This window comes from Penicillium brevicompactum, assembly GCF_028827555.1.
Source record: "Penicillium brevicompactum strain IBT 35665 chromosome Unknown utg000001l_segment0_segment0, whole genome shotgun sequence".
Lineage (NCBI taxonomy): Eukaryota > Fungi > Ascomycota > Eurotiomycetes > Eurotiales > Aspergillaceae > Penicillium > Penicillium brevicompactum.
Window position 1 is genome coordinate 464,714 of NW_026623203.1, and position 27,827 is coordinate 492,540.

General features: G+C 46.5%; 6 protein-coding genes across 6 annotated transcripts; 2 read left to right on the forward strand and 4 right to left on the reverse strand.

Moving 5' to 3' along the window:
• Positions 1-12,931: 12,931 nt before the first annotated feature.
• On the reverse strand, positions 12,932-13,318 carry N7506_000109 (uncharacterized protein; the record flags this gene model as incomplete). Its single annotated transcript, XM_056949405.1, has 1 exon — positions 12,932-13,318. The coding sequence occupies one exon, from the start codon at positions 13,316-13,318 to the stop codon at positions 12,932-12,934; it is 387 nt and encodes a 128-aa protein (XP_056815320.1).
• A 412-nt stretch (positions 13,319-13,730) lies between these two features.
• N7506_000110 (uncharacterized protein) lies at positions 13,731-15,236 on the reverse strand (the record flags this gene model as incomplete). The annotated part of the gene is made up of 3 exons (XM_056949406.1): positions 13,731-14,629; positions 14,695-15,076; positions 15,141-15,236. 3 exons carry the CDS (start codon positions 15,234-15,236, stop codon positions 13,731-13,733), a joined length of 1,377 nt encoding a protein of 458 aa, XP_056815321.1.
• A 689-nt stretch (positions 15,237-15,925) lies between these two features.
• N7506_000111 (uncharacterized protein) lies at positions 15,926-16,375 on the forward strand (the record flags this gene model as incomplete). The annotated part of the gene is made up of 2 exons (XM_056949407.1): positions 15,926-16,132; positions 16,181-16,375. The coding sequence occupies 2 exons, from the start codon at positions 15,926-15,928 to the stop codon at positions 16,373-16,375; spliced, it is 402 nt and encodes a 133-aa protein (XP_056815322.1).
• A 116-nt stretch (positions 16,376-16,491) lies between these two features.
• On the reverse strand, positions 16,492-18,512 carry N7506_000112 (uncharacterized protein; the record flags this gene model as incomplete). The annotated part of the gene is made up of 4 exons (XM_056949408.1): positions 16,492-17,345; positions 17,548-17,735; positions 17,785-18,354; positions 18,403-18,512. 4 exons carry the CDS (start codon positions 18,510-18,512, stop codon positions 16,492-16,494), a joined length of 1,722 nt encoding a protein of 573 aa, XP_056815323.1.
• A 3,168-nt stretch (positions 18,513-21,680) lies between these two features.
• On the reverse strand, positions 21,681-23,915 carry N7506_000113 (uncharacterized protein; the record flags this gene model as incomplete). Its single annotated transcript, XM_056949409.1, has 1 exon — positions 21,681-23,915. The coding sequence occupies one exon, from the start codon at positions 23,913-23,915 to the stop codon at positions 21,681-21,683; it is 2,235 nt and encodes a 744-aa protein (XP_056815324.1).
• A 1,800-nt stretch (positions 23,916-25,715) lies between these two features.
• On the forward strand, positions 25,716-27,196 carry N7506_000114 (uncharacterized protein; the record flags this gene model as incomplete). Its single annotated transcript, XM_056949410.1, has 3 exons — positions 25,716-25,924; positions 26,077-26,953; positions 27,008-27,196. The coding sequence occupies 3 exons, from the start codon at positions 25,716-25,718 to the stop codon at positions 27,194-27,196; spliced, it is 1,275 nt and encodes a 424-aa protein (XP_056815325.1).
• Positions 27,197-27,827: the final 631 nt, after the last annotated feature.

Below are 27,827 nucleotides of genomic sequence, written 5' to 3' on the forward strand. Positions count from 1 at the left end.
TCTTAATCAAGGAACAAGCGCAGTCCGGCTTGGTAGGCTGGCCGACTAGTGAAAGTAAATGTAGAGGTATGGTCAGGAGACAGAGGCGGCCAATCTCCTGTCGGGCTTGAAAGGTCGTTCGCGGATGAAAGTGTATGAGGTGCGGAGGGGGTTCCTCGTGGAGCTCAGGTCGCAGTTCGTATTTTGACCGCTGGTTCGCTTTTGAACTGATTCGCTATGGTCTGTGTCAGTATTTCAGTTCCTGAAAGCATTCAACGCTTTGTTGATTCCAACTTCTCTCTCTCGGCCCTAGCTAAAACGAGTATGTTGAAGCCCGTCTCCGTTTGATCTGGTGTTGACTCACCACGTCTCTCTTTTGTGCGCTTGTGTCGCATTTTATTCTTTCGACGTCTTTAAGCCTCAGCGCGTCACTTTCTCTCGGAGCTTTCGGCATCATGGTCGTTTCGGAATGAAGTGTGGGCTCTAGCGATATCTGGGATGCAGTGATGGCGCGGATGGCGTTGCTAAAAGGAATTGGATAATTTTGTCGGAGACAAGTGGTAGGCTTGAAAGCCATTTCCATGGAATCTGTCGCCTATTTCAGGGAGTTCTAGGCGATAAACATGTGAGCCACTGGAGGGGCCTATGTAGCCGGATGAGAGATCTTCTAGGGCGTCCATGTTAATCCGGTGTGAAGGCTCTTCAGCGGATGCATTAACAACCTCAAGTATATTAGCAGGTGAAGAAGAACTGACGAAAACTTTCTCTCGGCATCAGGTAGATTTCATGGCGGAAAAGAGAAGCAATTGTTGCGCTATGGGCGTGGAAGCTGGTCCTCATCTATTGTTGAGTCAGGGAGGGTTCAGTAAGCTTCAAATTACCGGAAATGCAAAGAGAGAAGGGAAGCTTACAGCATAGGCATTGATTGTGTCCTTTGGTAGGAAGGCTGATGGTAGCACGAGACAAGTTTGAGCAGGATTGTTGGGTGCGCCAGGGTAGGGTGGCGAGCAGGCGACCCAACTGTCCCTTACCCAAAACCGACAGTCAGTGATACATTTCTCCTTTCACCATGCCTCCTCCCTCACATTCCCAGGATTCAGCAACAACGTGTACCAACTCAAACCAATCGAGGCCTTTTGTTTCTTTGAAAAAGCCCACATGCGTTACCGAAAACATTATCTGACACCTTTCGAGCAGCGATCGCACCCGAAGCAAATGCCACGCAAGCGAAAAACTTTGCAGACCCTTTCAGGCTACTACTGCTTGCCTGTACAGCCAACGAATGCAGTACTGGTAGAAGGATCGCTGTTGGAGAGTAAGTCATGAGAGGTCTCTCTTGATTATCCATGTGTGCAAACTCTTACTGGACGTCCGCTTCCTATCCTTCACCCAAACTTATTTCCCCTTTCTATCCTCTCGCATCTATTCAGTTCCTGCAGACTAACTCACATATCTCTAGAGCTAGCTGGCCTCCTTCTCCGTATACGAAGAGTTGGCTTCTTAAACGATTGTCAAACAAGCACGAGTCGGCAGTTTCGACGAACGCCAGATGGACCACACGCTATGCAAGAAAGCCATAAAGCAAGTCATTCTATTAAATCCCACACTTCCTACCCACCGTGAAAATCACCAGCTAACAGACTTGACATTCTACAACAGTACTTACGCGAACGAGTCGATCCGATCAAGTGTACCGCACACCATACGAATGGGAAGGGTGAACGATGAAACTGTGCACCAAGCATACTCCTGCTATCAAATGTGCAAAAGAGTGTTGGGGATGTGAAGTGTAAATGAGTCCTTTAAAGGTACCTCTGCATCCCCAAGATCGGAGGCCATCACGGTGGAGCCAGTAAACACTGAAAGTGTACTATTGAACCCAGGGTTGTTGGACTGAACAATATACATTCTGTCCCCCAAGAAAAAGTGATGGCACTGAGAGGAGCAAACGGGTGGAACTCTCTGGAACATCGTCTTAGAACTCGGTTTAGAAAAGGCAGAGTGGCAATGTCTCAATACGGCCAGAACGGCATTGAACATCTTGACTGTGGGACATTAAACAGAATGCTCACAAGATGTTTAATGTATTCAAATGTGGAAACAAAAGCTGATAGAAAGTTGTATGGAAAGAGCAACAGACTACTGGCGCTCTCCGGGAGAATCATATCATTTACCTTGCTCATCATGGTTGCCAGGGCTAAGTCTTTCTAACCATCTACCAATGTCAAAATAGACCCGTGTATTCTGGAATAAGTGGTACTCCTCCGCATATTTGTGTATATATTTCAACAACTCGAGCGCCTGATCCCTGATAACAAAGCCTCGCATGGGGCTGAAGCAGTGAGGCATTCCGTGAGAATGAGACTTAGGCTTTCGAAAGGAACAATAATCTGAGCCACAGTGCTTGAAGGAACAGGAATGAGTGTTGCGTCAGCACCTTTGATCTCTGATATCCAACCATCGATTGTCTCAAGTTCCAGATTCAATGCACGGAAGCTCCTGGCGATCTCGCGCAACACCTTGATTGATTGTAAAACCTGAAGCTTCAAGGCTTCCTGAACAGCCTGTGGTGGACATTTAGAAGTGCCCTCTTGTTGATTTGCAGGTTTATCCGGCGACCGAGAGTATGGGCCCTGCGTGGCTGAATCGTATTTCGGCGCTGGCGGTTTTTTTGCTGTGCTGTAAAAGTCCATTTAGCCATTGCAAGGAACACCGGTTCGGAAATACAGCCATGCAAACCTCATTTTATCAATGATCACTGGTTGATCGGTCGTTTCAGCAGCCTCACATACCGCTGGACGCGCCTTTTTTAATGTCCTTTGAACCTGTTCGTGGTCCGACTGTCTTTGGCGCTTCGAGTGTATCCCTCGCCCCAACTCACGGAGCTGGATGTGTTGTTCCTCTGTATGCGCCTCATTTGGAGCTACTGTGGGCACTGGTATATGTGGCGGTCGAGGTCTTATTTCTCGATATCTGAAATTTGGCCGGCGAGATTGAGTGATGGTCGAAGGTGCAGGTGCTGTCATCCAGTTTTCCGCTTGTTGAAATCCCCAAAGATAACCACTTGCTGGATCAATGGCAGAAAATGAGTCCATTAATGGAGTGTATGTTTCGCCATAGGGGTAGTCTGTCAGGGCTCCCATTAACGGGAAGCTTCTGTTGATGTTTGATGGATTTTCGTCATGGTACATTCTGCCACAGCATTGAGTAGGGTCAGATCTTGAAATTTGAGATAGCTCACGGTGTTGGCTTACCTGGAAGAAATTTTAGTTGGACGAGTAGGAAGAAGTTTGGGGCCTGCATTCAGGCCAAAGAGCACGCGCGGATCGGAAGGCGTGGTCTGTATTCCTATGCGTGAGGCTGGTCCTCCCTTCTGGCGAGAACGACACTGAATGAGCCACTCTCTAGTAGGTAATTTAGTAACCAGACTTGCAAGGGGTCAGTGGATCAAAGGATAGGCGCTCTTGCCTCAAATAGGTGTTCCGATGTGACCCGGACCGACCCCAAGTTTTCTGGTCTGAACCTTCTCTTCGCCTACAGCCTTGGCCTATGAAAACCGGCCCATTCTGTGGCCGATCCATTTATAAATTGGCAAAGTGGTAGGCTCACCATTATTACGGTTGAAGTCCGTCATAGGTAATGAATGCCAGACATAGGCAGACTATTTCCTTCGCCTTCCACACTCTGCCGAAATCTTTTCTTTGGTACTTACGCTATTGGCAGTGTCTAGCCGATTACACTGCTCCTTCCTTTGGGACAGGCGGAGCATGACCTGACCATCATTGGCCACGGGACATTGATACCCAGAAGGCCCGTGGACTTCGGTCTTCGTCCTCTTACCCTATCGGTCATGTTGGCCGGGCGTCCCAGTGGCTATCACTTTCGCTGCAGGCCCACACCTCAATTTTACAGAACATTCCATAGCAGTGTTATTACAGTGTATACGCCAGTAATGTGAGTGTTCAATTGGTACAAGAGGCGGCCGGCCTCCTTTTATCTCCACTTTCATCACATTTCTTCCTCTCGCCAGTTTCATCCCTATCTACTCAAAATATTCCGACCTTTGACTCTATAACTTCTTATCATAACTATCGCATACAAGGAATCAGAGATAACTCTTCGAGGTGATCAACCCTCCCATCAGGAAGTACGGGTACCTAGGGAGGGGATGGTGCAATCTTAGGAGAATGAGGACAACAACGTATATTTCTGCTAATCTATTCTTGCTCGTAACGTATAACTAGCTATTTACTATAATAGGCTACTTCTCTAGGCTTCGAAAGTAACCGGAACGGCGAACAAAACATTAACCTAGGTCGTCCACAACCCACCATGAATACTTTCACCGAACGCGTCTCCTGATTACAAAACTCTTTAGGCAACACCACCATACACTCCATGTCAAATTTTGTCGTTGATAGCAGATCAATCATGAACGGGACAGTTGAAAGTATGGGGGACAAATCGAGACAACGGCCGAAGCAGAACAATTGGATGCCAATTGTGGTGGAATCTGTTTCGCTGGACCAGAATATTTGCACCGTATGATACCATTTCCCGTGATCAATTACATGGCTCGACAGGTTACTCACTTCTTGCTGTAGGTTGGGAGTATACAGAAAGGCGCAGAAGACCCAGCCTCCTCTCACCAAATGAACCACGTCAATGTTAGCCGAGGTGCCAAGTTTGTGAACCACGACTTGAGTGCAGACGAGTTCTTAGAATATTTATGCGGGAGAAAGACTTGATATGGGTAGTCGACAGCCTGAAGCTCTGTGGCGGCTACTACCTATGGGATACTCGCGCATTTCGCTGAGAGGCACAAGTCAGGGTTGATGTCTTTCCTACGTAGTGGTGGAGAGTCGTCTGGAATGGAGCGCGGTTGATGAGCAGGTCAGATCGATTTGACAAGGGGCAGGACTACAAGCGATATGAGACCGTTAAGAGTGAGATTGATGTTGTGATCCGCCGGTCATCAATCTTGCAGCTAGGAATACTATCTAGGTGAAGCAAATTCGTCCAACCCCTGTAAACTGCTCAATAAAGATTACCATCAGATAGTAGCTACAACCTAGGGAGCCCGGCTTGCTCTTCTATTCTGGTTCGTAAACACCATACCAAACCAACCATGGCTCAAGCGAAATGTCGAAAGAAGAAGTCGCAGGTCGCGGGGGGCGAAGGCTTCTGGCCTTGGGACATTCCATATATGGTATGGTTCAGATTTCATACCCTCCCCAAAGTGCTAGCAAAAACCGGTATCAGGTCAAACATGTGGAACTTGGGTCCAATACGGCAATATGGCCAACCGTAAGCCGTTTCTTCCTGTGGGTCCTGATCTGGCTCTGGAGAGACCGATATCTTGATAATGCTCTAATTGTGATACGTCGCGCATGTGAGCGACAAAGAAGAAGTTTGGTAAAGTGAGATTGACTTTATTATTCGCTGTGGCCTAAATTAAACGGTGGTTTAATTGATTATCGAAATAAATATACACTGAGAATTTTTCAGATGCCCTCCTATGGCTCTGATTTCAAGTTCATACCAGGAGACAAGTGTGCACAGCCATACCAAATTAGTGGCCTTAGATATACCCTATTTCTGCTTCGTTGATCCCCTTATAAAAAAACAGGCCCAAATTCTGCCACTGCATCCTTGCCTCCATCCATCCCAATCACATCGGTATACGTCTTGGTTTTCATCACAGTCTTCGCCCCATCAAATACCATTTCAATTTCCAAGGTATCAATGAATGGTTTTTTGAACCCCTCAATGAAAGTGTAGTTGATGGACCACACTTTGACGACTTGAGACCGGGCAGCATCCACCTTTCCGGGCCTGGAAAACTCCCTGCCTTTTTCCAAATTCGGAGGTACGCTGACAATGGAGCATTCGCTGTGTAAATTCATCATTGTCTGTGTACCAGGGGTCTCTGTTGTTGTGACACTTGTTTTCTAAGGCTAGGTTCAGCATGTGCCAGATCAGAACGGAACGCCCTTCTTTCATACCTTCGGGATACCGAAGCACTGGAGGAATTGTAAGATGTACATAGCAGGATGGGATCCAGAGAAATAAGCCAGAAGATAGAGAGTCCACTTCAGCATGTGCAAACAAACCATCGAGATGTAATCAAGGGTTGAGCAGCATGATTAATAAATAGGGCAGCGACGAATGCAACTTCGGTACTCAGGGGTGATGCACTAGCCAGACGCGCCGACATTGAGATTCCATCTGTGTCTAGAGCCAAGGTCGAATTCCTGCGGTCAGTCTGATCTATACTGCTTCTGGATAACTATCTGACAGCCCCCTCAACCTGCCGAATCTAGGCACGCGGTCATTCATCTCCAGTAAACACCATGCCCCCAGCGACCGCGGAAAGACTACTCAAAGACTTGTTAATACAGCTGGATTTGTTCATTTGCTTTCTTAGCCTCGACTTGACCTCTGTCATCTTAGAGGGGAGCTTAGTACAAGGGGAAATACGGCGGGCTACCGAGCTGATGGCAATGGGAAATAATACCCAATGCTGCATACAGCGGCTCCAAAATGTCCACCACTGGACCAACCTAGCTTTGCGGGAGCAAGACTGGCTTCAACGGACTGGAGGCAATGAACCTACGCCATGCTCAGGGCCCCATCGCTTCGGAACCATGGCTGCGTTTATCCAAGAAGAGGGGTTGTCTGACAATCACAACACCAAAAAGGCTCTCCAACATGGACGCAGGCTGGTGCGGTTTGAACGTGAATTTGGACCTGGAATTACACTCCTTTGGCTACCCGTCCTTCCCGCCTTGTGTTCTCTATCCTTGTCCGAAGAAGCCCGAACAATGGAAATGCTGCGAGACGGTGATTTTGCATGCGTCGCGCATCGGGCGCAACGTCTAACTCGCCTGCGGCTCAACTACCAATGCATCCATGGAATCTATCCCGGTAAGCTACATGGACAATCTGCCTATATTCCCTAGCTAAGGTATTCTCGACAGAGATGCGCTGTGCAGCACGAGAGATTCAACGAGCAACTCGAGAGTCTCCAACTAGATCTTCATAAAAGCAAAAGCTTCAGGGGCTGACGGATCCATCCCCCACGGATCCTCGGAAAATCCTTGCCACGCAAGAAAACCCCCAGCAGGCAGTGAAATCTCCATCTTGAGTGCGCCTCGCACGAATAGTACCTCGTTCGATCGCAAGTTGAAAGTTCTCGGTGTTCCCCTTTCCTGCGCGAATTCGGCACTCGACAAGTGGTGGGAGATGGGATAGAGCTTCAAGGTTGTCACTCTGTCCTCCAGGTCACCCGACAGGGTTCGGAAGACGGAGACCCCATTTCGGACCGGGTGGGCGGCATTGATTCCCCAGTTGGTTGGAAGATTGGGCGAGTGGACGACGACCGGGCCTTGGTGGAGAAGAAAAGCGGGCCTTCCGATCACTTCTTCGATCTTTCTGGTGAACTTCCGTGGATGTTAGCTCTGTATATCTGCCACTGCATGGAAAGACACACTTCACCATCCTCAATTCCGAATTTCAAATAGCTTTCGCATGCATCATGGTCTCCTCTCCCATATGTAACGGGCCCTGACACTAAAATTGGTCGCGACCGGAAAGACCTTTCCACCTCTGTGGCCATGTCCTGGGGCGGGGCGGTGGCCTGTAGTTTGGTATATCCTACAACCTCCATGGCGGAGTATTGGAAGTTGCCGTTGTACCACATGCCCTGGGTGGATATCATATCTGCGGAGAAATAGGGACTAACCAGAAGAAGCCTAGTTCCAATTTAGCAGGTTCGGGTCTTGCACTGTAAAGGGAAAGATGGAATTTACCTATAACACCTTTCAATGATGGGGGAATGTGTCCCTTATAATGTCTCGAATGAGTAGCACGACTGGTGTGGGCACTACAGAACGTCATCTAGAAGAAGGTAATGTAACTACGTATCAGGAAACACTTCATATTTCGAGCACATTATCAAACCATAACATTTCTAGTAAACGATGCGGGCCCAACACGCGACTTCGCTGAGGATTGTACATTGTGAACTTTCTGCTTTGCCCTTCGGGGTGTTCATACACTAGATGTGTGGCAAGGTTTGGGGGCCGTCTCACCTAGCCATGTCTATCAGGCTGGCGCGAAGAAGAGAAACTATTCGGTCAGCTACGATTTGAATACAGTTGTGAGGCTGTAACAAAAAGCCAACTCTCACTCTATCAACAGTGGAGGCATGCTGCCAGCTCTGCGAGATCACCAAATCTCACTCCAGGAGAGCAGAAATCTTCAAATTCCACCTGAATTGACCACAAATCATCCACCTTTCTCAGATCCACCAGTGTTCCTGATTTTAGAGGCAGATCATATCTCCAAGGACATTCTATCAGCACCCCACTGGTGCGAACAGATACCCTCTTCTGAAGCTTTTTGGCAATCTTTGCTGAGCTTTTGATGGTGCTGTCCTTGGAATATACCATTTCCCAATCCAAAAACTCCAAAATAGCTCTTCCGGCTGTCCCGTTGAGTGTGGATTCACGAGATGTCTGCATCATGCCCGTGTAGATCTGTGGGATGGAAAACATAGGGCATTCACTAGGAAACAAAACTTCGCAGTTTTTTGAAAGCTCTCTAGTACATGGGCAAGCAAAATATTGTTCATTCGACTGTGTAACGATCGCAATCACCACTACAGTCATTAGCTATACCCCTTTACTATTTGATATTCTAGACGAACCTTGATCGGTGCCATGGTAAATTGTCCACGAAAGATTAGCATTTGGAAATGATAGCGTAGGAATCATGAAATCAAAATCACAAGGTGCATCATGGTGCTCATCCTTCCTGAAAGCAGTGTCAAGTTCAGGCATTGAAGGCGCTTCGTAGATAGAGAATTCCATGAGAAACTGAATCTTCTGTCTGACGGGTACGAAAAGATTTATACGCGTAACCTGGAACAATGATCGTACCTTGTTCCGCCTAAATGAGACCGGAATGGAAAGGAGAAGATTCTCAAGGGCAGGAAGCTAGCTAACGGAACTGCAGGTCTGGAAAACTGAAACATTCATTACCTGTCAAGACTAATTTTGAACACCGATTGGATGCTGGGGTAGTCCTCCGGGTGCAGGTAGTTACTTTGTGGAGTTTAAGGACTTTTCAACACGGAAAACCAACTAGGTCTAGACAAAGTAAAGAATGACAGTTTGAGAGCACTATTTTGGTATTTTGGGTGGTGATGCATGGCAGGCCTTAGGTGGTGGAGTGATTTATCCGCTTGATTACGGTAAAGAATGATCTTCATAGTTGAAGAGCAGTAATAAAAAGGCTCTATCTCCAACGCTGCAGGGGCTACCAATATTACCCAATCCCCTTGGTGGGACCAAGATCTTATATGTTCCTCCTCTCCAGAACTAGGCTCTCTTGGAGAAAACTTATAGTACGTAAGATTCTTAGCTCTGTTGACTGCTTGGTGAATCCTGTGCCCTTCGACTCTCATTTTGGTAAAGATCGCGCGGAAAGTAGGACAGGCTTAACGTCTTTGTTGCCAACACATCATCCCTCCTATCGGCTTTGTAAAGCGTGATAGAGTTTGACATCAATTAAATGGTACTATTCACAACCAAAACACTTTTCGTCACCTCCATCTCTCCCTCGAACATTCCTATGGTCTCAGATATCTTCATTCCACTTATAACAGTTCCACCACGTGTGAAACCCCATTGCCGTATTTTTTTATCCATGATTTTATAAGCGAGATGAAATTTCCAATCTGCTCCCAGGTGTGTCTGAATCTGTCAGACATGAAACAAAATCATCAAGGCTACATACCTGCTGGTTTTGAAGCCATTCAAGTGCACATCTTGCCATAACAAACGGTTCGCTTCGGTTCATGATCATCTCACGGTGATGCCTTGTGAACGAAGTCAAGGAGGCAGGGTGTATGGATTGCCGAGTGACGAGACTGCAACTATATGTTACTCTTCACTAACAATTGTAAGCCTTGTATCCAAATGGCCGAGGCAAGCATACGTAAAACAAGGATTCTCGGATGTGGCGACAAGTTATTACGCAAAATAGAATAGTAACGTAAAGTATTAAAGAATGCCATATGAAAGCGCCGAGGGAAAGGGTTTCCAGCTCCTGGTCACGCATGGTTATGGACATGCCAATGTGGTATATTTCGGTGTACTTATATTACTCGTGAGAGGAAACTCACAGCGCGCAGCACTAAATGTTCCTAGGAACAAGATTCCCGCATGCAAGTACTTGCATACTTCCCTTGTATTGTGCATTCTAAATTGCTCGTCATCAAAGCTCTAGATTTGCTAAATAAACTGCCATCGTAATCCGAGTCCAAACCTTTCTGGTTGAAAAATCAACTGCTGGCATAAATGGTTTTGTTCGATTCTAGATGTAATTCGTGATTATTGGCTGGAAGAAACCCTAGATCAAAGATTTATACAGTCATCAGAATAGATTATCCAGACTTTAATTGATGCCCCTTTTCTGTCTCTAATAGTAAAACGGTATTGATTCGCCCAAGTGACTCTCCGTTTAGTCGGGCAATGGGAAACAAAGAAATGTGCCACAAGCTCTCTAGTGCTGATCAATACCTGCTAGGTTTCGAGAAGCAGCAGATATCTGTAAATGCGCCGGTACAGATTGTACTCCGGAGAGTGACTTCACTTCATTATGGGAAGTTTCTTACATGGTCTCAGATATGGTAATGATATGAATTAGCGTAGATGACACTATTTTGATCACCGGATATCTGGAGCATAACAGCTCTTGGTTGTTTTCTTGAGACGAACAATAGTGAAGAGGAGAATACCTTAAAGTCCATGCCCAAACATTGTCTTAAACAGCACCCTCATAGTTCGCCTTCTTGCTTCCCCAATTTGGACTATATCCCTTCGGATCAATAGTAACCGAGCTTTTCTAGGCGTCTGCCAATGTCTTGCACTGTGTCCTCATACCAGTCCTTCAAATTCACAGGCATCTCATATCCCAAAACTTTTGCGAGACTTTGCCTTCTTCCATACTCGTACAGATATTTTGAATGTAGGCGCTGGAAACAAAGACCCTTCTTCGCTTCCGGGTCTTTTGTCGGTTGTTTCAAGATAATCGGATCGTCACTGCTCAGAGGAACGAATTTTGGAATGCCATATTTCCCCCAAACTCGTGAAATACCAGCCTCGAGAACCGCAAGATCGACTGGAAATGCATCCATCGTGTTGCCATGGTCATCCTGGGCTTGATTCCTAGCACCAAATTCTCGAAGAGCAATGGCATCAAGCACCACATCATCGAGGCCATTGTTTTTGACATCTTTCATGATTTCAATGCCACTGTGAGGAAACCAAATGCGCATGGTCTGTTTGGTTAGAGGCTTGTGTGAACATGAAAGAGATGAGCACTTACGTGCAAGCGTTGTGGTACTGGGCTCCTTGCAGGAACACCAGAGCTTGGAGATGAAATCAAGATAGGCTGTTCTTTCGACATCGTGGGAATATCTGACTTCATGGAATCGAGGATCGAACTTCGATTGGAATCTGGTCCTCCGAATAGAACAGTCTCACGTCGGTTGCCTGGGGATAGGATGCGCGGTACGAAGGTTGATAGCAGGCTGCGAACGCTTTCTATGCTTAAACAGGGCATAATCTCACATTTGATAAAATCTTGATGGAGATTACGAACTTTTAAAGATTCTGAGGAAGCGTCTTTATAATACAATCAGCGACGTAGGCTTGTGCTCCTTTGGTTGAGGCTTGAATCAGGGTGGCAACATCGGGTTTATTTCTCGACGTGGTAGTAGGTAGGAGAGATAATAGGTTCGGCTTGATTTACAGACTGGCACCAAAATAGCATCTGAACGTTCATAAAACAAGCCACAACAACCTTTGGTCTATAGCACCCAACACAATTTATCCACGCGAAGATAATGAGTACGTTTGAAGTATCGTGCAAAAGAGACTGTTCATGACCCAGTATACCTTGGAAATATGTAGAATCTCAAGATTCTTTTCGGGCTGTCACTAATCCTTTGTTATGCCAAAAAGCTGGAACTGACCTTAACATGCGGCTGTCTGTGTTGCTGAAATTATCCTTTACTGAGTAACTAACTAGTTAGCTAGGCGAGGTGACTAATCAACTATGATATATCGGAATAAACATAACCTGGTAAGTCCGATCTCTGACAGTTTCTCTAATCACGTGTAAACTTCGATTGAGATCTTTTTTTTTTCCGATGGAGGGAGGAAAAGAGGAGATGAATTATTCGAATATACTACATCTTCAGTTTCAAGCTTAAGGTCAGTCCCCAGGTCGTGCCCATAAATCGATCTTTAGATGTTTGCACCAGGCTCCCAGGAATTGGATAACAGTCAACCCGGGCAAGTCCGTCAACAACTGCACCAAAAGAGTGATGGAAAAAGCCCAGCAAGAATATTCCTGACATTCAAGGCTACAAATAAAACAAAGTAGAATTAGACATATTCCCTTTCCTATATCCCATTCAACCCCCAATCCTGTAAGATGGCACTTGTCGTGTCACTTTTGGCACTAGTCCATTTTAGGCGGATCTCTTGGTTGCAACCAAGAGATCCGCCTAAAATGGACTAGTGATGGGGCAACAAACACACCTGAGATGTTACTGTAATAAACATTTTGTGATATGCTCCTGTGCGTGATCAAAGATCAGTTGTAAAGTTCTGTTGGGAGTGCATTCTGGCCTCAAATACCAAATTGCTCAGCACATCTAGGTATCGGTCTGGTATTCAGTCAAAAAATTCGAGTCAATCGGCCTCAATGCACCTTGATGCGTTCGCGAATCTGCAGCAATACATGAGCTAAAATATATTTTGGAAATGCCGCGACTATACTGTCATCTGGGGATTGGCAGTTTGAAGATAAACGTCCTTCGAACTGCAACCCCTCTTTGCTATTTGCCTGCAATTTCAGGGATCATAGGTCATCCATTCTAGCTCTTCATGTTCTTCTTCAGGTCATTGAAAAGCTTTTCGACCCTCGCCTTTGCATCCGACGCATCAGATGTGTCAGAATCAACCGGGACATCTGCCTCTGACCAGACCTTGTGAGAGTCTTTGTTTGCCAAATCTTTTAGAGTCGAGTTCGCTGCGTTCTTGTTGATTTGCCATTTGTATCTTCTGTAGTCCTTTCCATCTATCTCAATCTGCTCGCTGTGATCGAGACGAGATCCGATACTTGCATCGTTCTGACCACTCTGAGACGGAGCAGCTCTAGTGCCAGCGATGCCTTGACCTTGGGCCAGTTTTGTGATTTGCGAATTTCGTCCTAGCACCCAGTTCTTAAGCTTTTCGAGGGATTCCAGTCTTGCGCGGTTCATCTCGGCTAAATTTATCAACCCATGTCTCCAAATTGGGCATCAAATGTGATTACTTACTAAGTAAGAAAGGTACGCACGATAACCAAGTATTCAAATATAAGACCGAATCCCAAACTTCTGCAAGTCAAACTGTCCACTAGCACAAGAGTACATAGAAGAAGAAGCAGCTTCCCCGGTCCTGGCTCTGCTTAAATATTTTTAAACAAGCCAAGCAAATGAGGGGTATACGCATATTCAAATAGTATTATTAATAGGCTAACTGTAAGAGTGGATGGCCTGGTGTATTTGTTACTTTAATTTATGTTTTTATTCTCAGAACTAAGCCCAATCAACATCGCAGGAGCATGCACAAGAAAAAGAAACAAACAAACTACCCGAATGCTCCGAGTCAACTGCCAAATGGCCATAATCTTCATTTCCATGCTCGCTCTTCTTCAGAAGACTTGAGACGCTTGTATGTTTTGGCCTTGGCTTGGTTCAGGAGCTTTATTGTATCATCGTACTGATCATGCCTCACGACTCCCTTTTCTGGCCATAGCTCACCTAGTGAATTCTTGGTATCCGCCAACAACTCCATACCTCGAATGGCGCCAGAAACATCACTTTCGAGTGAGCTAATCTCACCATCGGAGAGCTGCACTGGGAAAGGAGGATTTCCGAATGCTTGAACGCCTGGTATATCTGGCCATTCTTTCTCCAGATCCAGAGCATTGGCCTGGTATAATGCCTCCCCGTCTACCAAAAGATTCTGGGCAAGTAGCATCATTTCGAAACATTTGGTCTGCCGAAACCCCATCGCCCTGTAAAGTACCGGATTGTCGCGATGTGTAAGGTTCTTGTATAATGCCGACAGAGACATGCTCATATAGAGCTGTTTTGCTTCCAGTTGTTTTTCCAACGAAAGTTCGGCGAAATTCTCGGGGAAAGCTGGCGGTACAAGGCCTTCGACGGTTGGTCCATCATAATCCAGGAAATACGGCTGGCGAGCATGTTCAAATAAAGGTAATAGTTCCGTTGATTGCCAATCTATGATCCCTGAAACTTCCGTGGGGCGTTCTGGGTTAACGAAAATGTTCTCCGTGTGAAGGTCGCTATGCCACAGGACGGACGCCATAATCGACGTGTCGGTTGGTAAGAGGTATCGCACCATCTGAAGGTAACTGTGTAGAGCAGCTGCTTTCTTAGCCCGAGTCGGGCAGTATGTACCGGGTCCATAAAGACTCAAAGGGGATCGGGGGAGTTCTGCGATGCTCTGTACGCAGGTAATCTCTCGAAAGCCAACTGCGCGCCGATACTGAAAAACATCATCCCCTAGAAGCAACAAAAAATCTTATGTGAGCAATGTAAATGTAAATCAATCCAAAATGACGACTCACATGGTCCGCGGTCAAAATCAATTGATACCCGCCCATGATCAACTTGATCTCGACCTGTCGATGGCCCAATAGCAAAATGAGGCTCTGTGGCCCGAGTGCCATCGCTCTTTATTAAAACACATTCTTTCTGATGGTCGGTGTCGCTTGAATAGTAAAGGCTCCCATATTTCGTGAAGGAAGTAGACAACCAAGATTTTTGATATCCTGAGATCGCTTTCACAATTTCAAATCTATCTTCGATGCTCATATTGTGCCAGACGTGACTTAGCTGGACACCTGCAACCTTTTCCATAATGATGTATTCGGCACCAACAGCATTCTCGCCTGCTTTCGAACTCCAGGCTAGAACACGTGGAACAGGAGTACCCAAGACATTGCGAGCCTTACGAAGATTAGTGACCATCAAGAAGCAGGTAAGCCGTAGAGTAGAGTCAAGGGCGGCTTACAAAATCCATTGTTGCCACCTCACTAGCTGTCGTAAGACAAGCCTGTCCGGCGTTGGGGTTTGGCACCTTTGCGACCACTTCAATGCCATTTGCCATGGTGAACAAGAATGTTTTGTTGAACATGCCATCAGGAAATTTTTTGATATGAACACATCCCCTTGCGCCGACCGAATCAGCGGCAAGCCTCGCAAGTTCGTTCATATCAAATTTTACCCGGCGTATTGACAGTTCATGTTTTTCATCTGATACAAATCGTCCCCTTGTGTACTCGAAGAACTCGTTAACCGAGTTCCAGTTTTTTTGTATTGACCTGCTAGAGCCTCGTCTGAAAAGGAGGGAAAGACGTAACTTCTTCGAGGGCCTGGCTGATTGAGTGAATAGCCGGCGCATAGCTGTGGTAGAGTTCAAATCAATGAGAATGCTACAGTGATGCGAGAATGAAATAATGAATGGAAGATGTAAGTTCACGCGCGAGGATTATTGACCGCCTAGGAATAACAAAGTCGCTCACGTGAGCAAACGACTTGCTGCTTAGGTCCGGTCCGGTAATCTGCGTATCATCACGTGAGTTAGTGCCTAACGTTGCTTTCTCTGACTTGACTGACCCCTCCCCCTCCTTAGAAGCTTGAAGATATTCTAAGGCGAGGTTCATTCTTTCCTTTTCCTCAAGGTATGCAGATATTGATTATACCAGAAATAATTTTTTCTCTCTCATGACTCTTGAACCAGCGACCGTTGCTGATCCCTACCACTGCCTTCTTCGGTAGCTGCTACATATCGCCAAAATGGATCCTCATGAACTACCTCGGGCCGCAGAAGAAATCCGACAGGAAATAAAGGGAATGATACCCGAAACAGCTATTTTGGAAGATCAACACAGCGAAATTCAAGCGATGATTCTCGAGGAGGACGAAAATGGGACTAAGGCTTACGGGGGAGATCCACTTGCGGCAAAGATTTCGCGTTTGACGGGCAAGATGGGCATCGGCATTGTATGTACGTCTCATTGTATTCAAGGTCTTGGACTGATCAAGTATTAGGGTTGGAGATTTCGTCTTGTTTACTGGTCGGAGCCTACCAAACTTCTTAATGACCGAAAGCAAGGATATCTCATACCATTAAAAGAAATCACTTTAACGCCTGGAGGAACGTTGAAAGAACGTTATTACGTTGAAGTCACTAATGAGCCACTTCTTAGCTCGGGGGCAGCAGCTATTTTCATAGTTCCAGCGTGATTAACAGAAGTGCTCAATTAGTATGTACTTGTTCAATTTATACATGTGATATCTTTTTTGCCACAAATGACTGCATAGCTGGCATGCACAATGGCAAGTTCTGACTGCGAGTAAAATCATTTCACGACGACAGGCCACTGGATTTGCTGACGAGAAATGCTCCAGTGGTATTGTGACGAGATATTGGGTGTTTCAATGGAAGTTTGGGATTCAGGATCTCGATACTCAACCGCGAATGGCTCCACTGCACCATCTGGTCCGAAAATATCTCGATCCTGAAGCATGTCCATGGATTCTCGTGGTATTGGGTCGGCGTTTTCATGCATGCTCAATGTGCTGCCCGCCCAAGCAACGGCTCGCTCGTCAATCGCGTCCATGGGCTCCTGTGGTATTGGATAAGCGTTTTCATGCATGTTCAATGTGCTGCCCATCCAAGCAATGGCTCGCTCGTCAATCGCGTCCATGGGCTCTTGTGGTATTGGATAAGCGTTTTCATGCATGTTCAATGTGCTGCCCGTCCAAGCAATGGCTCGCTCGTCAATCGCGTCCATGGGCTCTTGTGGTATTGGATAAGCGTTTTCATGCATGTTCAATGTGCTGCCCGTCCAAGCAATGGCTCGCTCGTCAATCGCGTCCATGGGCTCTTGTGGTATTGGATAAGCGTTTTCATGCATGTTCAATGTGCTGCCCGTCCAAGCAATGGCTCGCTCGTCAATCGCGTCCATGGGCTCTTGTGGTATTGGATAAGCGTTTTCATGCATGTTCAACGTACTGCCCATCCAGGCTAGGGTATGCTCGCCTACCATGCCGATGGACCCGGACTGCACCATTGGTGCGGAAATTTCCTCGGCAGAAAACCCAGGGCTATCTCGGGCTATCTCGTTACCGTCTCCGTGGGTTGGAAGATGCGCCGCGGAATTACTGACTGCGATATGGAGATTCGAGGTGGAAGTGGACGGAACTGGAGCTGCTGAGTGTGGACGAGAGTGTCCTAATGGATACTCCACTTCCCTCGTTTCTGGGCATGTCGTGGGATAAATTTGTCTTTCCACGTCTTGCCTTGCAGAGTTTCCTGCATGCTGTATTCGGAAAGATCGCGTCTGTTGGAGTGCCCAATCTTTGCGAAGCCTTCGTCAGTTGGTTTTGACGGGGAAAGATTGCAGCCTACTGACCTTGACCTGTTCCCGTGAATTGGGTACCCCGAGATATTGAATCTTCGATCTTCTCCCATAGTTTGCCGAACATGGCATCCGCTAGGTCGTCTATGTTATTCTTGCCCTCAACATCCAAAATTCCACGAATCTTGAGACGTCGAATTTCTTCTTCCCTGTCCGGCCCACTCAGTGGTATTGCTCTGATACTATGTTGAAGTCAATACTTCGGTCAGATTGTCATTATGGAGAGCTTACAACTCGTCATGGACATCTCCGGGAAAGCAGAATATGTTTCCAAGATGGGTGTCATTCTTTGCCTCAGCACACCCTATGTCTTGACACAAAGCATCAATCCTTCTCCCTTCATTTGTCCACCCGGTCACTTGACGTGTGATGGTTTCCAAGTCACTACTTACCAAACCTGACTTCAAAATTATGTGAGCTGCCTTCTCCACATTGTTGGGACGCATTTGATCGATGCATAACCTGTTTTTCAGTCGATGATACATCACTTTGAGGAACCTTGAGCGGATTGTGTCAGATTCTCTTCGCTCATGCACCTTTGTTAGGTACTTATAAGATTGTGCAAGTGGTAACTCGTCAAGATCAAGTGTACTGTCATCTTCCGTAAAGAATAGGAGTGGACGTTCTTTCCAGCGGAGCACATTTTCCCCTAAACTTTTCAGGGATAGTAATTTTCGAATCGTGTGCTTTCTTAACTCGTTTTCGAGGTCTTGTCGGGGAATTATGGCACGGGGGGCGGCCAATGCTTCTCCTGGCACCCACTGGGATTTGAGACCAAAGGCATCGCAGCGAACTGATAAACTGTCCTCTGTTAGTGTCTTTGTCTAACAGGGTATTGATTCCAAGCACACCACTTTGCTGGTAAGAAGGTCTTCAATGTTATCCTTCTCATTTTCCTCGGCCTCCGCGCAGGCAGCAGAGAGAGTTTCGATGACGACTCTACTTTCAGAGACACCCATGGTAATCTTGATGAAGACAGGTGGGATAGACGATGATGCTAGGTTTTGTGATCGTAGGTGCGAAAAGCAATGTATTGTTCGAATTTGGCGAAAGCGAGGGAAACGGGGGGGGAGGGGATAGTCAACGAGAAGATCTTCCTTTAGTTGCACTAAATTACATGAGCTGCGGGGCGCTATTCCGAGGCGCCTATTGGTGCCTCATGATTGGGGCTTTGAGGTCCCTCGTGCGGCGCGACCCGTTATAGGAATTCCTGGAGATAACGCTCGTTCGTAAGTATGATGCAAGCCCTTGGCTTGCCCTCCGAGCTAGGAGGAAGATACGGATAACATAGCTACTGTACATTTATATGAAAAATATATATATATATTTGGTTATAGCGTCATTAGGAGGTGTTGTTGGCGCTAGAACAGAGCGCATGTTGAATATTGATAATTGGTACGTGCTAACGCTGGATTTGACGCATCATGGCATGGGTTGCTCGGCAGCAACGCTGATGATTGGGCAATGATCACTCGAAGCACCGTGCCAATTAAACTCATAATATTTTACCAGAACCAGTATTGTAATTTAGCCAAGAGGTCAGTGCGGTAATACGTGCGGCAGTCGCGCATGTGCATCATGATTATTTGCGACCTATCTCGTACTGTTCCTCCTTTCCCCTTTGAATATGAAACTATATCGCTTTGTTCTGGCATCAAATCCCGCAGGCTTGGATTAAGATTTGCCAGGCGGCCAGAATCCATTGTGGTAGTTCCACGAGATAAGCGGATCAGATTAGGGATTATGTCCGTTTTATATATTCCAGACTATACTGTTGTAGTTCAGAGGTGTAAATTGACCTTTTATTTCAGGGTGATACATGTGCCTATATATATAACAATGAGCCAGGTTGATTGGAAATCAACTTGGTCCTCTGTATAGACATTTCGGAGCTAATTCTGATGGTGCGGCTTGGTTCCTGATCTGCACCAGCCTCATATCACAACATATACGTATACGGAGGCTTTCCTACCTGAGGTGTAAAAACCAACACATGAAGTCTGAAACATGATAGATCCTTTTGAATTTGCGGGACCCTCCCCACATATCTATCACGCTTCTTCCGATGTGCAAAAAGGTTACTGGCACCAGGGTCGCATCTGTTGCTGGCAAATTGATCATTGTCTGAATTTGTCAGTTGACCACACCATCTATTCCACCTCAGACAAACGAAGAGCTGAAGAATGGTGGCGTTGAAAGGAGATCATTGTTGGCTATAGTGCATAGACAGGGGTTTTTAGAATGTTCCGATTGCGCCTAGTCTAGCTGTGCGTACGAGATCCTCCATGGGCTGTTTTGTGGCCCCTGGGGCTTTAAAACTCCCAGGGCCATACATGCTGTAACAACTCACTATCATACTGCACTGAAATCAATCAGTGGGGGACGGGTTTTCTTTCAGATCGAACATGATTCGTGTCAGTATTTTGTGCTTCGACGTGCTCGGTCGTTCGCTCGATTGTTCGCCCTCTTCGCCCTCCACTTGGTTGTCCGGTCAGGCGCTGCCCCTTCACTGCCCCCAGAAGGAAACGAGAGACTTACGCTCTATGAGCTGGGTCTTTAGTCATGTTTAATTGGCTTTGATATTCATCAAATGATAAAGTGTCGGGCAAAGCGAATATTCCATCAGACTTGTGCGTTATCTGTGGCTTAACCCGCATCTATGGCAGATAGATACTCACAGAGATATCCAAAAACAATATAGAAAGGTTATTTCAATGTGTGGACTCGAATCTCAAAGGTCTTCTAGAGAGGAAAGGGAAAGCGTACCATGCTTCCATGCTACTCAACGGCTTGTGTACCACAGCTTGCTCCGCCGAAGATCACATGCATACCCCCAAATCTCGCCGCACGATCCGGCTCAGGATTCTCCTTCAACAGATCAAGGACCGCCTGAAAATGGTATGTGGCCAGCTCGGGTTGCTTCATTTCGTTCCAGAACCAATGCCATGTTCCTGTTGACAGTTGTCAGAGATATACATGAAGCATGGAGAAATGATCTGCGCGGGACCCACATAGTGTATATGGGTTCCCCTGAACGCGAGGAAGCTACCTTTCTTTTGCTTCCTCGCGCTACGTCTTGTATCTAGAGTCGACCATAGCTTTCCTTAATATTGATTATTCATCTACGTATACGTGAGACCCTCATAACAGTCTTATCAATTCCTGGGACCCCAAGAGCAGTTCCTGGGGCTATAGCTTTACTTTTTCGGGAAAAGCGAATTACGCAGGTTTGTGCGCAGGTCCGGTGAAGGTGTCTTGTGAGGGCTTTCCGCGACCTCAGAGGGCAGAATATTGACTCTAGGATCCAGAAGTAGGGTCCCAGGAGCGCGACAGCTCCCAGATCCAGCCAATGTGTTCCCAAAACCAGTTCGTATTCAGTCAGGATCGTATAGTGAAGATCGCAGGGGTAGAACTCGGTTTCCTGTAAACAGGAAATGGCTAAAGAGGAGTTCCCAGGGGATAAACATTTCCTAGAACTGCTTTTGGAGTTTTTAGGATATATGTGTTAGTTCCCAGAGTCATGTTAATCTGACTGTCGACTAATATAGATGGGCTGGTTTTGCTACGTCGTGAGGCGGTACGGATAGAATTGTCGACACTCCCTTGCCGACCCGCGAGCTGTGTTTTCTGCCTAAAATGTCCGCTTCGCGCTTCACAAGGCTCAGCTGAACTCGCTGTCGGCATTATTTTGGCCGCTGGCGTTAGGTATGATGTACAAACAACTTGTATCTATTTGCTCTCGGTTCGAGTTGAGATAGTTATACTTATCTCAGATTAGTAAAACTTCCAGTGGCATTTTTTGACTAATCAACATCTAGCACTTGCGAATATGAATCAGTGGCGAAGTTGTTACCGCTCCGCACGAATTTTCGAACTGTTCGAAGTTCGCGAATTTCGGCGAATCGAATCGAATTCGAACCTTGGTTTCGGTGCTTCGAATCTATGGCCGATTCGATTCGTCAAAATTCGCGAACTTCGAACAGGTTCGCGAACTAACATCTAGCCTTTTTAGGAAAAAGGGTTTGTGGAACCAGTTTTCGAGATGCCTGGCCCCTACAAGAATACTTCTGCAAATAAGGTCTAGAAAATCAAACACCGGTATGCCCAAAAAAGGTATCACTGTATAACTATGAAGACTTCCAACGCGCAGCATCTTTCAGCCTTAATAAGGTCCCAAGGGTCTTACCTTTCATGGAGAAACGTCGAATCCCCAGCACATCTCTCCCACCATTGAACAATCTCTCGATATCTACCTCTGCTGCTGGTATAGCAAGGTGATCTTGGGCTACCTTTGCCATACAACTATATTCAAGCATGTTGGCCTTCCACCAGTTTCGTATAAACTCGGACTGGCTCTGGCTTATATCGAAACCAGTGCTGATTGTCGGAGTATCGAGGTACTTGTCAATGTCAGACTCAGCGACGTTATACTGTGTAGGCTGAAAGGCTTCCAGAAATCGATATTCGAAGCTCTTCCAATTGGTGCTTGGAGCAGTCGATACAGGCTGTTTTGTAGTGGAATATGCTTTCTTCAGGAACTCTCGGATTCGGTCAATAATCTTCTCTCCATCCGGTAGCGTTTTGAGCCACTTGGTCTTGATTCGAGGGTCCAGAACGCTTGCGATATAGTATATGTCGTTGTCTTTGATGCAGTCGTGGTACTTCTCCAGGAGTGAGATTCCGTCGGAAACATGAACAGTTATTGCCGGTGAGACCTTCTGCCACTCGCCTCGTCGTTCCTTGATAGCGAGGAGTATAGAACGGAGCTCTCCAAACATACGCGCCGCCATATGAATTGAAGGGCTATCCCGAGAGACGTACTCGGTATATTCGTTGAAGGGAGCCAGGATTTTCTTGATATCCGAGAGCTGTCTCCAGTCGTTGGGTGTGAGACGTAAGGCTTCGATATCTGGATCATCGTTGACTGTATCTTCGAGCTGACGGCGACACTCTTCAGCTCTCACAATCATAACAAAGGTAGAGTTCCATCGAGTATCAACATCGAAGTTGATAGCTTTTGTACAGCCAGGTCGATTATCCCACTTCTGTATCCGCTGAGGAGATCGCGCAATCCAAAGGACAAGTAGTCGAAGCTTTGCTATCGGCGAAGTAGGAGCGTTGACCGTCTTCCAGCTCCTCTTAGCAACATCATCAAGGAGATCACAGGCCTCCTTATGTGAACTAGCGCGTAGAGACCGCAATATAGTTTTCATAACCAAGTTCAAGATGTGAGCAAAGCAGCGGATTTGGGAGTTATGGGTAAATTTCATCGTCCCTTCTCGGATGATAGTCTCGGACAGGTACTCATCGTACCGCTGAGACAGCTTTTGGTAGAGATATCGGTGTAGGGTATCGTTATTCGATGCGTTGTCAGCTGTAATCGTCATAACTTTATCAGATATATGAAACCTCTCGAGAACCGTCGCAACGATATTAGCAAGGTTCTCTCCAGAGTGGCTGCCTTCAATTTCAACGAACTCAATACAAGCTCGATATTGCTGGAAGGCAGAGGACATCCAGTGAGCATTGATGGCTAGCATTGGCAATGAATTCTGACTGGTCCAACCATCCAAAGATAGCGCAATTGAGGGTGCTGAAGACATCAAGATTCGAAGCTCACTGTCAAGAGCATCAACCCGAAGACATAATCGGCGCGACACAGTATCCGCACTTGGTACGGAGTCCTCAAAGCCTGCAGACCTCAACATAGCCTTGAATGAAGGCTGTTCGACGCATGTAAACGGTTGGCAGGTTGATACAATCCAATTCAAGACAGCTTCTTCGAATGGAAGCTTCTTTTCCTTAGAAATCCATGAGCTTAACGGACCTTGGCACCCTGAATGGCCGTCCTGGAAGAGCTTGTGGGTTTGCTGCAGGTGCTGTTTCAACGCTGTGGTAGAAGATCGTAGTTTCGATGCAAATCGAAAGAATCGGCAGGTGGATGGCGATACAATACACAGGTGTTTAAGCTCGGACCGCTCCTTATTTCCTAATCTCCAGGTACCAGATTCAGGTGTAGTAAGGTAGTGTTTCCAAACCCAGCTCCGTTCTTTCGACCTAATCTCATCTTTCTGTTTGATTTCGACCCTCTCTACCTCGCATTCGACCTGAGATATTGATTGCGAAGGACGTATATCCGTATCAAGATTCGATAGACTCATAGAGACATTGCTGGGAGCTGTAGGAGAGGTTGAAATCGGAGGAGTCGGCGACTTAACGGCGGACCGGACCGCCATCTTCTTTCGGGGAGGCGGAAGTGGTATGTTCTCTGCAAGGAGGCCATATTTGTTGAGCGCCGCATAATCGCGTTTATTCTTCCTAGTATTGGGACAGTCGAATATTGTAGGAAGTGGAGATGTCATCTATACAGTAATATTATATCAGTATGTCAAGCTTTGGCTCGATTGATCGCTTACTTTAGAGCACTTCGGTGGTCTTCAGTAACTTTTGACCGAGATTCAGATGTTGTTCTGGGACAAAGCACGTCCGCGCGGAGACGCGTTCTAGTCGAATCTCCGCTAGCCCGATTAGACTATCCACTTACTCTACTCTACGTTGGGTAAATTATGCAACTACTGATACTTTGATGCTGTATCGTTATCTTACGCGTATCTCATTGCGATCTATGAGTGAATGTAATTTGAAGCAAAACGGAGCACAAACAAAGTTATGGACTTGGTGGGTCAATTTGGGAGTAAAAACTATATATTTTATACATGAACGTGGTTAACGAAAACCCACATTTGTTGATACAGCCCTAAAGCTTATTCAATGCAGAGCCAATTTGCTCAAAATCTATATGATAAGATAGCCCTAAGCTACTTATTTATGTACCCATTAAATACGTAGCTAGTTGGGTTAATAAATGCTGTTCATTAAACGACATATTGTGGTGTCGATTGTACGGCGTTCAATAGCAGGTATTGCCACTTGATTTACCGCCTTCCCAATGAGGCTTTAAAGCAAAAGTTCGCGAACTTCGAATCGAATTCGAATCGGACTAGGATTCGAATTCGTACGAACCATTATTTTCAATATTTATTCGAATCGAATCGAATCAGGCAAAAGTTCGATTCGATTCGATTCGTGCGGAGCAGTAGTCAACAAAGGTTCTATTGGAACATGGAAGCTGTGCAAATTCGAGAGACAAGAATGGCCAATCACCTCTGCATTATGCTGCTGAAGCAAGGAATGCCCACAAGATTGTCGAACTTCTCATTCAATACGGGGCCAATGTGAACTCTCGGGATATGCTTGGATTTACGCCACTGCATAGGATTGTCGCGAAAGAAGAGACGTGGACAGCAGCGGGCGAATTGTTAAAGGCCGGGGCTGACCGATACGCCATAGCAGATGATGGAACGTTCCCTCATGAGATGGTTCCTGATGGCCCTTGGGCGGAAACGAAACGCTCCCTGACCCGTTTTTACACGCCGTGACTGGTGTCACCACGCTCAGTCATCTTTGATATAGTTCCTAAGTTCTGTTCGTATAACCATTGCAGATTGTTTCTGGAGATATAGGTAGGATATTGCAAAGACTATAACTGTATTGTATTGTATGTCTTATCTTGAAGAGGCCCATCCCTTCAGCTTTGTTATGGTTCGTCAACTTGAAAAAATCGAGCTGATAAGCTTCTAATCATATGCCTCAAGGGTTTTCCGGTCGATGATGATCCCAATCCACCGCTGGATTTCGTTCACGAACTATTGCTCAAACAACAGGCAGGTTTTTAAGGTCCAACGGATTGTATACCTCATCTTTGGACACGCTGACCTCAACATTCGGCCTGAACTCAATTCAACAGTAAGCACGCTAATATCAACGCGGAGCTATTCAACGTTGAATGTAGAGTTCACCGGATATGACCAAGTCAATCAGCCATAAAGATTTTCCACATCACCGCATGGTCGTTCGTCAAGGACTGGTGAGTCGTGAATGCAAAAGCCAGATTAGTTTCATACATCCCATACACAGGATTAATCTTTTTCTCGTCAAATCATCAATGAGGATACCACCATCTTTGTTCACCACGGTCAACGGTCTCAGGGAGAATGTCTCGGAAAAGAATTCAAGGGCCCCCTATAAAAAGCAGGCGCACGACCCAGAGGCAAAAGGTCATTACTGCACTCTGGTGCAGTGCTCCAAATGCGTACCCAACAATGAGCAATCAAACAGCTAAGGATCACATGGATCAAAATAGTTCCACGAGCACGAGCGACGAAGCGAATCTGCAGTTAGATCGTGAACTACGGCAGAGCGGAGAAGTTTTGACTGAGCCTTCACAGCATACTCTCCCAGTTGGGATTTCACCTGCCTACGTGAAAGGTTGGAACACTGCAGATGCATTTCGGGAGCTGTATCAAAATTGGTATGTGACATCTATTTCTTCGGATAATCGCTGAGACAGAATAGGAAAGATGCTATTCTGGAAAGATTTCAATTAAATCGACTGGATTTCAAGCCATTTTTTGAAGACAAAAAAGACCATTTCTCCATCACAGTTCCAACTACCTCGAATAGCAACGGCAATCGGCGAGCTCTGGGGTTCATCAAGTACGAGAAAATGACCGGCCGAGTCATCTTGACCAACTCCTGCATGCAACTTCCCCTCGAGTCTCTCGTAATGGGGTTCACATCCAAGGATGACGACGAACAGCTGGCAGGGTCCCATGGCGAGGGGCTCAAGCTGGCTGCGTTAATAATGAGTCGAGACGGATACAAAGTGAGCTTGGCTGCAAGCCACCGTAAGTGGAAATTTGGTCTTCATGGGAAATACCAGTCTCTCCGTTGTATCATCACTCCTTCCCGAAAGATTAGTCCTGCCATTCAACGTGAGCCAGCTGATGATATGGCAAAGCTGCGCTTCCATATCGAAAGAGACATCACGGTGGTGATTGGGGCTGGACGTGCCAGTCATAGTCGACCGATATCACCCGAAACGTTCTTCGAGTGGCTGCAGGTCACTCTCGATATCCGCAGGCTCTCCCATCCCTCCTCCGTTGTAGAGACACCTCAAGGAGACTTGCTTCTCGATTCGCAGTTTCACGGAAAGCTCTTCCTGCATGGGGTCCTGCTACCAATGTCTACTTCAAGGGCCAAGCAATTCAAGTTTGGTTACAACTTTGCTCTGGGCAAGTTCAGCCGTGATCGTCAAGGACTGATCGCCACGGATGGGGTGGCAGACAACGTGCGGCAAATATGGCAGTGTGCCGTGCACATGCACGAACCAACTCTACTTCCGATTTATGTCAATCTCCTCCAGAACTTTCCCCAGGTGGGCGACATTGAACAAGCCGATAGACTTTTGGAGCCGTCTACCAAAGCCCGTATCTGGAAATACTTGCTTAGGGTGACTGGAAGACAGGAATTCTTTTATAGCGAGACAACAAGCGTCGAGGTCAGTTCACAGTGAAATCTTCAAGTTGAGTATGCACATACTAACCTCGAACAGAGTGTGGGCATGATACGAGAAACCACCGGTAAGAGGCCAACGAGACTTCCCAAGACCCTCTGGAACCTGCTACACTCAGTTTCACCGATCCGGACTGTCGAGGAAGAGCAGGCAGAGCTTTCCAAGAATGCTGAAATCTGTACTTTCCCCACAGAGTCTGCCTTTGTAAAACAACAGACCGGGCTTTGAAAGCCTGTCAGGAACTTTCAAAGGCGACGAGAAATATTTTAGTACTCTATGCTAAATGACTGGCAAGGAAGCTTGATGTATTATATGACACCGGACACGGTCCGTTGAAATTTTCATCGTCGATGGTTGGACTTTGATGCGATAAACCGGGAAGCATCATGTCGGAAATAGTTTCCTGATAGCATGGTTGAAAGGAACATGCCGAATTTCTGCAGTCACCGTGTAGAAGTGCTCTAGCATCTGTCCATTTCTTCGATTTTCAAAGCATTTGGAAGCTGCGGACGACTGAGATGAGTTACATGCGTCAGACTAGACGTCTATTTCGACTTCGGCCACATACTATCAAATCTAACACGCTGCTCGGGAGCCTTGGGAAAACAATGAGGCAGATTGGTCCCGAAAGCTTGGTGGAGGTGGAACGCAGTACTGAGTCATTCTCCATGCAGAGGAGTGTTTCAACCCCAGGTCGGAATTTGTTCTCCCTGACGCAGGTACGCTCTCCAACCACCATCCCGATCCGTGAAAGGAATTGAAAGCTGAAGAGCCACAGTACCGAGTGGGATGGAATTCGCGTCATGTGGGTACTGTCAGCAACTCGTCGTTCACGGGCACCGATGGTGCGTCTTTGCCG